General features: G+C 40.4%; 1 protein-coding gene across 2 annotated transcripts in view; it reads right to left on the bottom strand.

The window, feature by feature from the left end:
- PLA2G4A (phospholipase A2 group IVA) overlaps nt 1-14,769 on the bottom strand; it is a 116,197-nt gene that overhangs the window by 52,531 nt on the left and 48,897 nt on the right. For both annotated transcript variants that reach the window (XM_006110860.4, XM_006110859.4), the window contains 2 exons: nt 10,626-10,774; nt 1,805-1,918 (listed from right to left, as the gene is read on the bottom strand). In XM_006110860.4, coding sequence (XP_006110922.2) covers nt 1,805-1,918; nt 10,626-10,774 — 263 coding nt within the window. The remainder of the gene's footprint in view (nt 1-1,804; nt 1,919-10,625; nt 10,775-14,769) is intronic.

Consider the following 14,769-nt stretch of genomic DNA (forward strand, 5'->3'; position numbering starts at 1 on the left):
TCCACCTCCTGAACTCTCTAACACACAAGGGCAGTATGTCTATCACCACACTGTTTTATGAGTTTCAAACTCTCCCACCCAGCACCTGCTTTTGGAACATGGAGTGCTAGGTGGATTGTTCTGGCACCTCACGTCTCTGCTTTAGAAGGTCTTACTGAAAGTGTACAGTGATGCTGGCTGTAAGAATATACAAACGGAATATTAAAATCGACCCCAGATGTGACAAGCCAGAGTCAACAGCACTCCCCTGTCTATGACCAATACAAATAATGGGCACTCCTGGTCTAATATTTCTAATGAATACTGTAGCTAATGAAAACTGCAGTGCTGGCTGACCCAAAACAATTTGTGAAGTTCACGCAAAAAGGCTAGAGGAAGAGGAGGAAGTGATGCTGCTGCCACCACCACCGATGTCCTCCATGTTAGAATGCAGAAGACATTGGTTCAAATCCCTGCTATGGGACAAATCTGAAACTGATTTTTTCAACTGAAAATTTTTTTTGAAACATTTCAGTTTTGGTTCTACCCAGATTTTTTTCCTAGTTTTTCCAAACCACCATTGAATTTTAAAAATCAATTATTTGTGCAGCTGTACTCACATAGTTTATCATAGTTTGATTTCTTAATCGAGTCTTTCCCCTGCCCATTCTACTAATATGCATTGTCTAATGTTAAAGAAAATGACTGAACCAAATTATTCCATCCATAGAAAAAAAAGTATTTATAATTTGACAGCAGATTAACATGAACCGAAAATGTATAAAGCATATTGTTTTTAATTAATTTCAGACACATCAACCACTTTTCTTTTCTCTCACCTCTTTCCCAAATAAATGATGATTCCAGTTGGATTTAGTTTTTTAGTTGGGGTTAGAAACTGAAACACACATATTGTACAGAAGGTAAGTGCAGGTTTCATTCTATACCTGTACAAAGTATAGAACGTACAGGTATATTGTACAGAATGTAAAGCAATGGTTTACATTAAATTATCTCTTGTTCGTGCTCCTGGAGCCACACACAGAAGCAGTAAAAGGTACCTTGCATTACAGCATTCATATTGCTTCTCAGACCAATCAGAGTCTTATTGCAGTAGTTTTCAAACTGTGGGTCAAAACCCCAAAGTGGGTCAGGACCACATTTTAATGGGGTCACCTGGGTTGGTATTACACTTGTCCAGGGTCAAAGTGGCAGGACTTGGACAGACTCAGATTTTGGCCCTCTCCTCCCTCCTAGGGTTGTGTAGTAATTTCTGTTGTCAGGAGACGGTCATGGTGCAATGAAATTTGGGCACTCCTATCCTATTGAATTAAATTGTGCAGAGCTTTGCTCTACTGAGAAGTAGCTTGAAGTTAATGCACCACACAAAGTCTTCTTGCAGGAAGACGAATGTGTTTAAAAATAACTATTCAGTGTGTGCTATTGAGTTGTGGATGCTAGGAATGGGGATGTCCTTGGGGCTTCCATGTATCTCAGAGCAAGAACTCCTGTCAGTATGAAAGCAAGTAGAAACCATCTTCCAACCACACAATCTGAAGGTAACTCTGAATTGAAATCAGCATCAGAGAGGAGAAAGTGAAGCTCTTTTGGAAAAGTTGTCAGGGTGTGATAGCTTCAATGTGATCCTGGAACAAGCAAAACTCCCAGGCTGTTACCCATCCAGAATACTGTGTGACTAAAGATAAGAAACCTGAAAAAAAAAGACTTTTCTGACTTGCCATATACCAGATTTCAACTCAACCTTTATCATCAGGGTTTAAGGCCTTAGCAAAAAAAGACCAAGCTATAGAGATTTGCAACTTACTTCATTAAAAGTAAATGGAAGCACTTTCTTCTCCCCCAGTTTCAGAGAGGATACAAGAAACGTTGACGTGCCAAGCGTCTCATCCATGACGTAGTTAGCATCCATTAATGTAATCTACAACAGATACACGGATAGTTTAAAAACAAAACTACAGACCAGAGTAGAAACACACCTAAGCCATTCATTCTGTACTTACCCAGTGAGCAGACACAAGAAACAATAGTTTTTGGCACTTAATAGATTTGTTTATGACTTAGTATAAGCATTTGAGGGTTTGCATTGTAGGGATATTAACCACTTACACAGTACCTTTCATCTGAGACTATGCCAGTGCTTTACAAACTCCACTCTGGTCACGTTGTCGCTATTATATTCCTACTCCTGTACTCTTATTATTCAAGCATGGAATTTCTATCCAGATTGAGTCTACGTTACAGTTTGATTCATTAACTATAGTTGACTTTATGCTTTCTTTCACATAGCGAGCCACTCCCCCACCAGCATGACCAATTCTGTCATCCCTACATATTTTGTATCCTATGGTGAGTGAGTCCTATTAGCTACCCCATTTGACCAAGTTTCTGATATGTTATCATAGCAATATCCTCATTTAATACCAGGAACTCAAGTTCACCCATCTTAGTATTTCCTATACAACTCTCAGTTCCTTACTCTTTAATTACAGGATAACAGTAAACAATAATTACTTAGCATAATCACAGAAATTCCACACGTGTAAACCTCTACGCTATATCCAACCAAATTTAAATACTCATTGGTAGATATGCCATATCAGAGGGAACCACATGTTTTAGAATGTGGGCTGTACAAATCAACAACTGAGATTCTGGAACATGATTTCCCATTCCTACTGCCATACCAGTTAGTCGACTAGTCCTTCACATCCCTATCTGATAAGCAAATGTTTATCGGATAGTCGACAAGATTGTCAACTAGTCGCTTCCCCCACCGTTTTTTCTGATAGAAGCAGCGGGGGGGGGGGGGAGAGAGGGCTCCATCTGTGGTACTTTAAAGCGGCAGCACCACGTGGAGCCTAGGGCCAGACCCTGGGCTCCACGCAGCGCTGCCGCTTTGAAACGCCGCCATGGGAGTCCAGCGTCAGGCTCCTCCCAGCATTTCAAATCGGCAGCACTGCATGGAGCCCAGGGTAAGCCAGGGACTCCCCTGCTGACTCGGTGCTCCTGCAGCAGCATTTCAAAGTGGCAGCGCTGAGTCAGTGGGGAGTCCCCAGCTGATCACGGGCTCCATGTGGTGTTTTTGCCTTTAAAGTGTAGCAACAGCTCTAGCTAATAGCCACTTATGGACCTAACCTCCGAGACCTTTTCGAATTCTTTTTTAAACCCAATTATACTTTGACTTTCACAGCATCCCTTGGCAACAAGTTCAGAGGTTGATTGTGCACTTTCAAAGTACTTCCTTAAGTCTTGATTTTAAAATGTCCAGTCATGGAGAATCCATGTAAATTGTGTCAGTGGTTACATTATCCTCTTTGTTTAAAAACTAGGCCTTATTTATATTCTCAATTTGTCTAGCTTTAACTTCCGGCCACAGCATCTTGTTATAGCTTTGCCCGTAAAAATGAAAAGTCTTCTATTGTCAAATATTTTTTCCATGTACATACTTCTAGACTTTGATCAAGTCACCTCTAATCTTCACTTTGGTAAGGTAAACAGACCGAACTCCTTGAGCCTTTCAATGTAAGGCAGGTTTCCAAATTCTTTAATCATTCCATTCTCTGTGACCCTCTTTCACTCTTTCTCCAATGTTTCCAACATGCTTCTTGAAATGTGAACAGCAGAAGTGAGCATAACATTCCAGAAGAAAAAGCTTCAAGGGGTAGGTGAGTTAGTCACACCAGTGGAAAACGCAGACGCAATCTCCTCTACCTTTTTACTCTCGCTCTAGATTCCCCTGTTTATACATTAGCCCTTTTGGCCACAGTGGTCCCCGGGACACTCAGGTTCATCTGAATTTCCACCATGAAGTCCAAGTCGCTACTTCCCAGGATGAAGTCCCCTAGTCTGTATGGCCTGCATTCTTTCTTCCTAGATATGTAGCTTAGCAGCAGTGAAATACACACTGTTTGCTTGCATACAGTTTACCAAGAAATCTGGATTGCTCTTTATCAGTGACCTGTCCCCTACATTATTTACCGCTTCTCCAATCTTTTTGTTATCTGCCATCCCCAAGAACAATGATTTTATGGTTACTTCCAGGACACTGACAAAAACATTAAACTGCATCATTTAAAAAACTAATTCCTGTAGGGCCCTCTAAAATACACCCATTTACAATCACATTGATCTATCAGCCAGTTCTAGTTTCTTAATCAAAGTCCTATAGAGTATCAACTCAAATGACTTCTGGAAACCTAAGTATCTTTCATGAATACTATTACTATTACCAATTACATTTAATCAAAAATATATCAAGTTAGTTTAACAAGATTGAGTTGTCATAAATCTTTCTTGATGGATATTAATTATATTAATTTCCTTCAATTCATCCATTTGCTACTTTCAGCCATTTTATTATTTTACCTGGCATCAACATCAGGTTGAAAGATATAATTATATATTATAATTATTATTATAATATATGATGATATTATAATCATCCTATTTACCCTTATTAAATATTGGCCCATTAGCTTTCTTTCAGTCCTCTATATCTTCTCCACTGCTCAATGACTAATTAAAAGTCCACATTAACAGTTCAAAGAGCTCCTTGGCTGGGTTATTTAAAAGTCTGGGATGCAGGTTATCCAAATCTACTGATTTGAAAGTGTTTAACTTTAACAGTAACTGTTTAACATTCTCCAGAGCTACTGTTAGAATGGAGTTACTTTGCAATCTTCACGTGATATCAATATATCATTTAGTCTTTTCTCAAATATGGAACAGATGTTTATTGAATACTTCTGTTTTTCTGCATTATTATTGACAGTTTTACCTTTTCTATTCAGTACCATACATACTTGCACACACCACTATTAGAATTCTTTCTGTTCCTAATTACTTGAAAAGATTGTCTTAGCTCTGCAAACCATAGATTTCTCCTTGTATCCTTTTGCTTCCCTTATCAAGTTTCTACAATTCCTAGATTCTAATTTATATTCATGATAATCAATACCCTCTCTCCTCAGCCCCCTCCCCTTTTTTTTTAAGAGCAACTGCTTTCATAACAACTTGGCTTAGAGGAGAAGTTTTTAAACCAGTGTAACTTTCTCATATAGTGTTGTTAAACAATTCCAATTGTGTACATGTATCTGTTTAAATTCTCTCTCCCAGCTGATCTGACTCACTTTTGTGAAATTAGCAGTTTTAAAACAAGAAATATGTAAGTAATTTGAGTCTTTATTTCTATCAGCACATACAAGTATAACCAAGCCTTTATTACTTGCACTGAAGCAAGCACTAACTTTTAGTTCTGTGATTAATTCCTCCATCTCTCAAGATGACGTATGACATACTGTATATGACATATGACAATATACCCCATGTTGGATGCAACACCCTTGAAAGATGTACATTATGTTAGAATGGCATTCATTGTATTAATAATCATAGTTGCATTTTAATATCGATGTTAGGCCTGGACTACACAAGAGTGAAAGGTCGACCTAAGATACCTAACCCCAGCTATGTTAATTACATAGCTAGAGTTGATGTATCTTAAATCACTGTCCACACAGTGAGACGTTAATGGGAGCAAACTCTCCTGTTGGCTCCCCTTACTCCTCACAAGTAGCAGGAGTACGAGCACCAATGGGGGTGCTCTCTGAGTTCAATTTAGCACATCTTCACTAGACCCACTAAATCAAACCCCAAAAGATCGACTATGGCAGCATCGATCTTCTGTGTACTGCAGATATGGCCTTAGTGTTTTATACTGCCTCCCATCACCATAGGACCTAAATGCCTCTCAAAAAATCCACAATAGCAAAATCCCACACAGACTTTAATGGCATCTCTGGCACTTCTTGGGTTAGGATGTTTGTTTTGGTTTTGAGTGTCTTTATTATTTGTATCTAATATGCAATTTACCATTATTATGTCATGTCACTGACTTTGCAGGGCCAATTTTCAGAGCTCTATATTGACTCACATCATATTGCACTGGGTGTCAGCTTATAAAATATTATGCTTTTTAATGACTACATAAAATTATGATTAAAAAGAGTGAAAAACAGCTCATAAAATCAAAGCTGATTTACAAGACATGTTTTAGGAACTGTCTGGATTCTTACGACAGTGAGAAATCACTTAGTTAGACTATATCATAGAAAAAAGTGAGTAATTCAGACCACACCAAAAGTAGGAAATGACTGAGACCTCATGATAACCTGAATTAAATGGTTTGCTATTTTCCCAATTTCTTCTTGGCATCAGGATAGACACAAACATAGAACAGAAAGATGTATTATTGCTTTCAAGAAGGCAATTTGGATAAGCCATTAGACATTACAATTATAGTAAAACTCCAGTTGCCCGGCATCCAGTGGTCTGGCACTCCTGATAGTCGGGCACCACCTAGAACCCGGAAGTGCTCCAGGCAGCCAGACAATTAGTGCTGCTCTGCCCCAGGCTTCGCTGAGTCAGCCGCTGGTCAGTTTCAGCAGCGGCTGACTTGGGGATGCTGAAGCAGGGCAGCTGGGGTGCTGCCAGGTTGGTCCTGTAGCGCCACCCCTCGGTGCTGCAGGACCAACCTGGCAGCATCCCATCTGCTCTGCCCCAGACTTCCCAAGTCAGCCACTGCTGAAACTGACCAGTGGCTAACTCGGGGAAGCATGGGGCAGAGCAGCTGGGGTGCTGCCGGGTTGTTCCTGTCCCTCCATCCCCCCACCTCACCCCAGACCCCTCATAGACCCCCCTTCCGATAGTCCGGCATATCTGATAATCCAGCACCCCCTGAGTCCTAAAGGTGCTGAATTATCGGAAGTTTACTATAGTTATTTTAATAGCCTACCTTTTGAAATCTTAAACAAATTTTTTATTCTGTGCATTCATGTGACCAGAGTGAAGTCTGTGAGTGTGTGAGCAGAATTTGTTCTATGCTGTCCATTATGTCTATATTGACCCCATTCATCACTCCACTAATTTAAACACTGCGGGAACTATTGCAGCCTCTTTGCAGCATATCAGATCAATGGCTCCTGTTGGCCTTCTAAAACCCATAGTAGGTTGTGAGAATCTTACAATGAAAAATAATACAGGGAGCTAGGTATAGAGGTATAGCAAGGTATAGAGTCAGGTAAGTAGTAGTCTCTGACCTCAGTCAGTTCCCATGAAGAATGCATGAAATCTGCCAAGAACTCTTGTGACAGATTTTCCTTTGTCCCAGTGCTGAAGAAAGCACTCCTTTCTCACTTCCCACTGCCCTAAAATGTGTACTCTGTTCCCTGCTTCCTATGCATCTTAAACATTTTTAAATTGGGGATAGCCTAAAAAAACTCAAAAACAAAAGCCTTGTTAAGCCAGAGCTGAAGTTTACAGGAGTTAGTAATTTATAGGGGGAAAATACAAAACAAAACAAATGAGGTTTTAATTTTAAAATAAACCAAATATGTGAAATGCACATTTTAGGAATTCAAACAAACTTAACTCTGCCCTTGTTGTGACACTAGTTCCCATCTTCCTTTTTATGCCCCTTCAGCAGCTCTTTGGTACAATGCATTATACAGTAAAACTCCAATTGTCCGGCATCCAGTAGTCCGGCACTCCTGATAGTCCGGCACCAAATGAAACCCGGAAGTGCTCCGGCCAGCCGGATAATTGAAGCTGCTCTGCCCCCGGCTTCCCCAAGTCTGCCGCTGGTCAGTTTCAGCAGCGGCAGACTTGGGGAAGCTGGAGGCAGAGCAGCTGCGGTGCTGCCGGGTTAGTTCCGCAGCACCGCCCTCTCCCATGCTGCACAGTTCCCTGCCGACACTCCCCCCCCAGACCTCTCATATCCCCCCTTCCGGTACTCTGGCATATCTGATAATCCAGCACCCCCTGGGTCCTAAAGGTGCCGGATTATCGGAAGTTTACTGTATTATAGATTTGCCTTTCTGCTGTAGTAGCTTGGCCTCTGTACACATAATGTAAGAATAAAATGAGACTATGTATACTGGCTCCTATACTATTTGAATTAGCCAACAACATGAACCAATATGGATATCCTGCAAATTACCAAAACAATGTGTAGCATAATTATTTGGAGACATGTGGAATTCTTCCCCAGCAGACAAATGTTATAGTCTAACTTATAAAGGTTGAAAACATGGTTAGTTTCTTCACACCAGCGAGATCTCTTATTGTATTCCTCGTTATAGTGAGATTAACTAAAATGATCGTGTGGCTCCCAGACAACAGGTTATGCTGATTGTCAAACTTGAAGTCATGGAGAATGGGCATAGGACACATTGGCCTCTTTATAATTTACTTTCTCTTCGCAACAAGGAAATTGGAGAGATATCATGAAATAGCATCAGATGGGTGTAACACAATTTCCAGTATCTGCAGGAAAGGGATGGACCTAAATTCTGTTTTTCTTCTTCCTTGCTATTTCTACAAATACTTTCCAGTGAATGAAAGTGACTAACTCCATTCTTTGTGCTGATATCTATCTGGTATTTTTGTGACTACTACCGGAGACAAGGAGTTAGAACTTTCAGTTCTATTCTAAGATTTCAAGATTGTGTGTCCTGGGCAAGTCACTTAGGATACCTCTTCACTGTGTATGTATCTCAGGTGATAGGCACTCGGTTTGAGCAGCTGGATTGTCTTAGCCCAAGGGTGAGCATCCACACATAAGTTACTACAGCCTCTCACTGAGGCTGCCCACAGAGGACTTCAGAGGGCAGTATAAGCAGGTAAGCCAGTCTATGACCCTTTCCCAGCAAATGAGAGAGAACTTGTCTGTCCTTTGGCACACATAAGGAGAAACTGTAGAAATTCACTGAAGACTATCACTGGTTTAGCCCAACAGCTCTCAAACTTTTCAGACTACTTTCAGGAGTCTAATTTGTGTTGCCCAAATGTTAGCTCACTTAAAAAGTACAGGTCGAACCTCTCTAGTCCGGCACTCTCTTGTCCAGCAACATCCATGATCCGGTATGATTTTAGTTACCAGGGTGTCCACTTCTTATGGGTGTTGTCAAGTTTCCCACAGTCCCATAAGTTTGTTTACAGCCATCAATGTTCTGTGCTGTTATTTAGCTCTAATTTACCCCTAAATGTCTTCTAGGAGCCCAGTAAGCAGTGAAGTGTAGGTAATGCTACTAGACAATACTGACCTCCCATGTTCAGCATCGGTCGGGTCCCGAGGGAGCCCGATTAGAGAGGTTCAACCTGCATTTGCTTACAAAAATCAGACAAAAATACAAAAGTGTCACAGCATGTTTTTACTGAAAAACTGCTTATTTTCTTACTTTTACCATATACTTATAAAATAAATTAACCAGAATGTAAATATTGTATTTACATTTCAGCATACAGTATACAGAGCAGTACAAACAGGTCATTGTCTGTATGAAATTGTAGTTTATACTGACTTCACTAATGCTTTTATGAACCTTTTGTAAAACTTGGCAAATATCTAGGGATATGTCTACACTACCCCGCTAGTTTGAACTAGCGGGGTAATGTAGGCATACCGCACTTGCAAATGAAGCCCGGGATTTGAATTTCCCGGGCTTCATTTGCATAAGCGGGGCGCCGCCATTTTTAAAACCCCGCTCGTTCGAACCCCATGCAGCGCGGCTACACGGGGCACGAACTAGGTAGTTCGAACTAGGCTTCCTAGTTCGAACTACTGTTACTCCTCATTCCACGAGGAGTAACGGTAGTTTGAACTAGGAAGCCTAGTTCGAACTACCTAGTTCGTGCCCCATGTAGCCGCACTGCATGGGGTTCGAACGAGCGGGGTTTTAAAAATGGCGGCGCCCCGCTTGTGCAAATGAAGCCCGGGAAATTCAAATCCCGGGCTTCATTTGCAAGTGCGGTATGCCTACATTACCCTCCTAGGTCGAACTAGGAGGGTAGTGTAGACATACCCTAGATGAGCTGATGTATCGCCTGGGAGAGCTCTGTGTACTGCCAGAAATACACAAACCCCTAGTTGAGAACCACTAGTTTAGTGGTTTAGTTTAGTTTGTTCTCTCTGCACAGTGGACAGGTTACAAATAAGAGCCAGGCTGAACTCTCCAATGAAAACATACTCTTAAATTCCTGATAGATTAAAGGATTAGCCTAACTCTGACTTTTCAACACACCATGGTCTAATGCTTAGTTAATTAGGCATCAGTGGTGACATGGATTAGGTACCAGCACAGAGGAGTGACAGGTTCCTAATGCTCCTTGTGGGAGTTAGACTTAGGGTTCAAGCATACAGAAGTAAGCAGAGCTACTCTTCCAGTTACTCCTCCTAGCCGGCAAGGAGAAATAGGGAATGTGCAGAGACTTTATTATACCCTCATCTACTCACAAGCCAAAAATGCCGAGCCTATGAAGGAGGAGAAAATAAAAGTTTACTAGTGCTATAAAGAACAGTAAATTACTACTCTCAGTAGCAAACAGGTAAGAAATTGTGACTCAGAAGTGTGCCAGTGTCACAATACCACTTAAGGCTGCTCCTGGATGGGTCCAGTTTTTGCACCCACTCCTTGCTCAGAGCTGTGTAAAAAAGGCAAAACGTTAATGTTTAGAAAACTCTGAAATGCTCAGCTGACAGACGCTATGTAAGTGCAAAGTGTGGATATTTCAACCCTCCAGACACTGCTCAACTTCCACTTCCAGCTGTACTTCAGTGCATGATTTACCTCCAGAACGTTTTCCTGGTTGGGGTCCAAAATAAACTCAAAGGTCTCATTCCACACAGGGTTCACATTGTTATTGAAGTGTTTTGTTCTCTTTCTGCAGTCCGGGGCGGAGGGAATGAACAGCTCTACATATGGATCTGGCGTGTCAACTGCAGAGGAGCAAACAGAGGGTGACAGTTAGAATTTGTGTTTGGACAGCGTTAACCAAAACAAATTTAGGAAAGGACGAGTGTATGGCAGGTCATCTCATTACATACAGCAGTAAATGAAAAGTGCATATCCTGATCTTCCCCCCAGAAAGATCAAAGTAGCGATACCACTGATGTTAGGCCTTGCTTGAGAGACAAGCACTGCGAGTAAGGATACATATTTAATGAAAATGGGCTACAATGTGGTTGCAGTTATTTAAAGAAGCATCCCCTGAACTCCACCGTCCCCCAAGCACTAAAACAGCAGCACCTGGTATCACAATAGCAGCAAGGACACCAAATGAAATGGTCCTCATTTACAAATTCAAGAAATCTATTTTGGATTCTGTTTTTTACCCTCTCTCACAAGAGACTCCTAACAATTTTGCAGGACTTGAAATACAATAATGAGCCATTTATGTACTATCTTGTAATGATATCCATCTGGGCGCACTCCTGGGTGAAGCCAATGAAATCAAGGGTGGCGCTCAGGTCTACCCTTATGAATATCACTTTAGGACTGGGGCATTATTTACATATTCCATATAAATTGTGACTGCAAACAGGAATAGCTGACATTCTAACTACTTCATCCATATCCAGTGCAGAATAGGCACTCTGAGAAGTCTTAATTAAGGTTCTTTGATTATTACCATTTTATTACTAAAAACAAATACTATGCTATAAGCAGCCTTGCTAAATTCTACTTACCCATCCACTCAACCAAAGCAATTTTTTCCTCCACAGAAGTAAATAACCTGTTTTTACACTTCTTCATCCTCACCACCCTGATAGGAAGGGTGTATAGGTAATTTTTGAGAGTGAGCTAAAACTGCCATAACAATTTGCAAAGCTGCATTATACATGTGCCAACAAAATTTTTTTAAAGACACTGACGTGGCATTTTACTTAATTTTTAAAACTAAAACAGCACTTTGGTGGTAGACATTTTCTTATATCAGCTTTAAAGGAGAATGTCAGATATGCTGTGTTCACTTATCTTGTATAACTGATGTGTACAATAGATAATGGGCTATCGTAAGTACAAATATTATTGGTAGAAAGGTTGTACCAGTGGTTGATCAATATTTTTTAATTTAGTTCAACCTATTCAATCTGTTTTGTCTTCATACGGACAGTAGTTGATTCCATTTCTTATAACTTTAGTCTTGACAACCAAACTTTTACTGTAAATATTTGGTTTTGCAGGAATAGTCCTCTGATCCTGAAAAGGGACTTGCTAGTATAGACCTTTATGTTCAGTCCCTTTGATTTCAGTGGGAATCTGGATTTGGACTGGTACATCCCCCTGCAAGATCAGGGTAACATTACAGAAGTATATGTGCATGCTGGTACAAGGGACTTTCTCCATATCTTCTTGACTTATCAGAAGTTAGACTCATTTGGTCTCAGGCCACAAAATGGATACACATCTTCAGAGGATCAAGCGTTTAGAAGTTGTTTTTTGTTTTTGCCCAGCAGCCTATTTCATGCAGCCAAATATGTGCAGTCATCTCAAATGACCATTTTCTCAAGGATCTCTCTTGGCCAAAAAGACACCACACTGTCAAATACATGTATTTTCATCAGTGTACACTGTTTCAGCAATGCCAAAACCTGTTGGATAGACATGTGGATTTCAACAATGCTTTTGCAGGAAGGTTTCTGAGGTCCAGGACTTTCTTCTCACTTATGACCAGAGAAAGAGATCTGAATTGAAAGCTTGATCTTTCGAGCAGAAAAATGGACATTTCACCATATCTGCACAGTCTTGATTTTGTTCCAGTGTGGAAAGAAAACAAATTTTAAAACCTCTGAGGGTGTCACAGAACAGAATATTTGTCCTCCAGCCACCCCTAATGGAGGCCCAAGCCAAACTACAACTCAGGCACTCAAAGGCAATTTTGTTTAAATCTTTTTAACTTGTGAACAGATGTTACTGTCAGAATTTTCATTGCATATACCAGAACTTTATATTTCTTAGAAAATATGAGGGGAAGGAGAGTTTAGTGTGGAGGGAGGGGGGGAGGGGCGGGACAGTCTTTTTGGGGTATGTCTACACTGCCATGTATATCCAGGATTAGTAGATTCTGTGTTTGTCAACCTACTTGAACTTATAGCAAAACAACTTAAAGTGGGGAATTTTTTTCCCTGTAGCTAACTTCCATTTGCTCAAAATGGTTCTTGTTTTGTTTTGTTTGTTTTTTTGTGCACTCAAGTGACTGTTCTATGATCACTCAGCGAGTTGCTATTTGGTCAGTACAAGATCTCTTGCTTCGGAAGCTGGCTGTTCTTCTCTGAGCTGTCTATCAATTTCTTCAGACATTACTGGACCATTAATACACATATCAGTAAAAATGGGCAAGCTAAGTGAATGGCAGGATTTTCCATTTCTCCTTAGGCCAGACAAAAATACTCCCTCTGAGATACATCTTTATTCCCCAATAGAAACAAGTTAGCACTGCCCCTCTGACATAGTTAGCTACTGCCTCCTGACATGGTTAGTTATCACCCATCACCTTATACATGTTGATTCATTCAAAATATCTCTATTACATATGGTCATTCTGACCTTATCTTTTAGGAGGGGTCAGTGTGTTCCTTTTATCCTTGGGGACTGTTTCTATATATTCTTGATTTAGTTGTATTCTTGATATTGAGATGTTTTGGTACTGCTTGTTATTGGGCTGTGTTTGTGTGACTGCTCTGCACTTAGCACTTCTAAGTGTGTATTTCTGCAATATCAGCTCTGCTCTTGATGGATTTTGTGACCACATCTGCCTCATATAGGCCTCTGTTACAAGGGCTCATGTCTAAGGCTCTCTATCTACTTCACTGCCATATCCCAGACTTTTGAATGCCCTCCCAAAAATGTGGCAACTATAGCCCTTTGTTCATGGTGGACTGTGAGAAAACTTGACTTTTGTCCAAAAATTCGGCGTGAGGGGTTACTTTTGGAAGACTCCAGGGATGTATGCAGTGGGGATGTATCCACACTACAATGCAATAGGGCTTGAACCCTGTATTTGAACTCAAGCTCAAGTCCTGCCCCCCATCAGTCTACAGGTAAATCATGCTAACTAGGATCCAGAATCACAGACCTCAAAGTGGAGTAGAATCCATGTCTGAATCAAGCCAGCCAAATTCCTATTTATGCCAATTTTAAAAAAATGATTAATACAACTATTGGTCAACTTTCTGCATTTTAGCTCCTTGGATGAAAAGAAAATTTGCTTTAATGCAATGCAGACCTCTGGAAACTAAAATGCTGGATTCTGGATAGCCCTGGAAGGGTCTTCTACACAGCAGCTTGCTTTTAAATTTTTGCCAGGAGGTCTGCAGCACAAGCTAGGTCTTTCTCTTTCATTTCACTTTTTATTAACTTGATTTTGCTCAACTCTAATTTTTGCTTATAATTGATACTCATTTTCATTCATGTTTTTTTAAGCTCACACTGCAAATAGATTTGTTTCTGTTGTCAAAATTTTGAAGTAAATCAAACCCACAAAACAGCACACTGCCATACATATGCCATGTTTATCTTGCCTGTCCAACTGACTTCAAGCCAGTCTCTGAAGCAGAAACAAATGCATTTTTATATAAACTTAAAAGCAGTTACTGTATGAATGACTGGGGGGAAGGGGATATTTAACTAGCTCAAAATCTCAATAGCAAACAAAACTGTGTAACAAAAATACTTCAGGTCAAGAGTTAATCAACTGTCCTTTCGAGTTTTAAATTTTATAACTAAGAAAATAAAAATCTGTTCCTTCAAGAATTTCTTCCATGGATGGAGATTAAAAATACAGAGAGCTTTCATGTGTTGATTAAGAGGAAGTTACTTACACCATGCAATAACTATGGTTTTTCAAGATGAGTGGCCCCATTCGTGTCCCACTATAGATGCATGTGCCTTCCGGTGCTTCTGATCAGAGATCTTTAGCAGCAGAATCTGT

Source organism: Pelodiscus sinensis, chromosome 9 (genome assembly GCF_049634645.1).
Source record: "Pelodiscus sinensis isolate JC-2024 chromosome 9, ASM4963464v1, whole genome shotgun sequence".
NCBI lineage: Eukaryota > Metazoa > Chordata > Testudines > Trionychidae > Pelodiscus > Pelodiscus sinensis.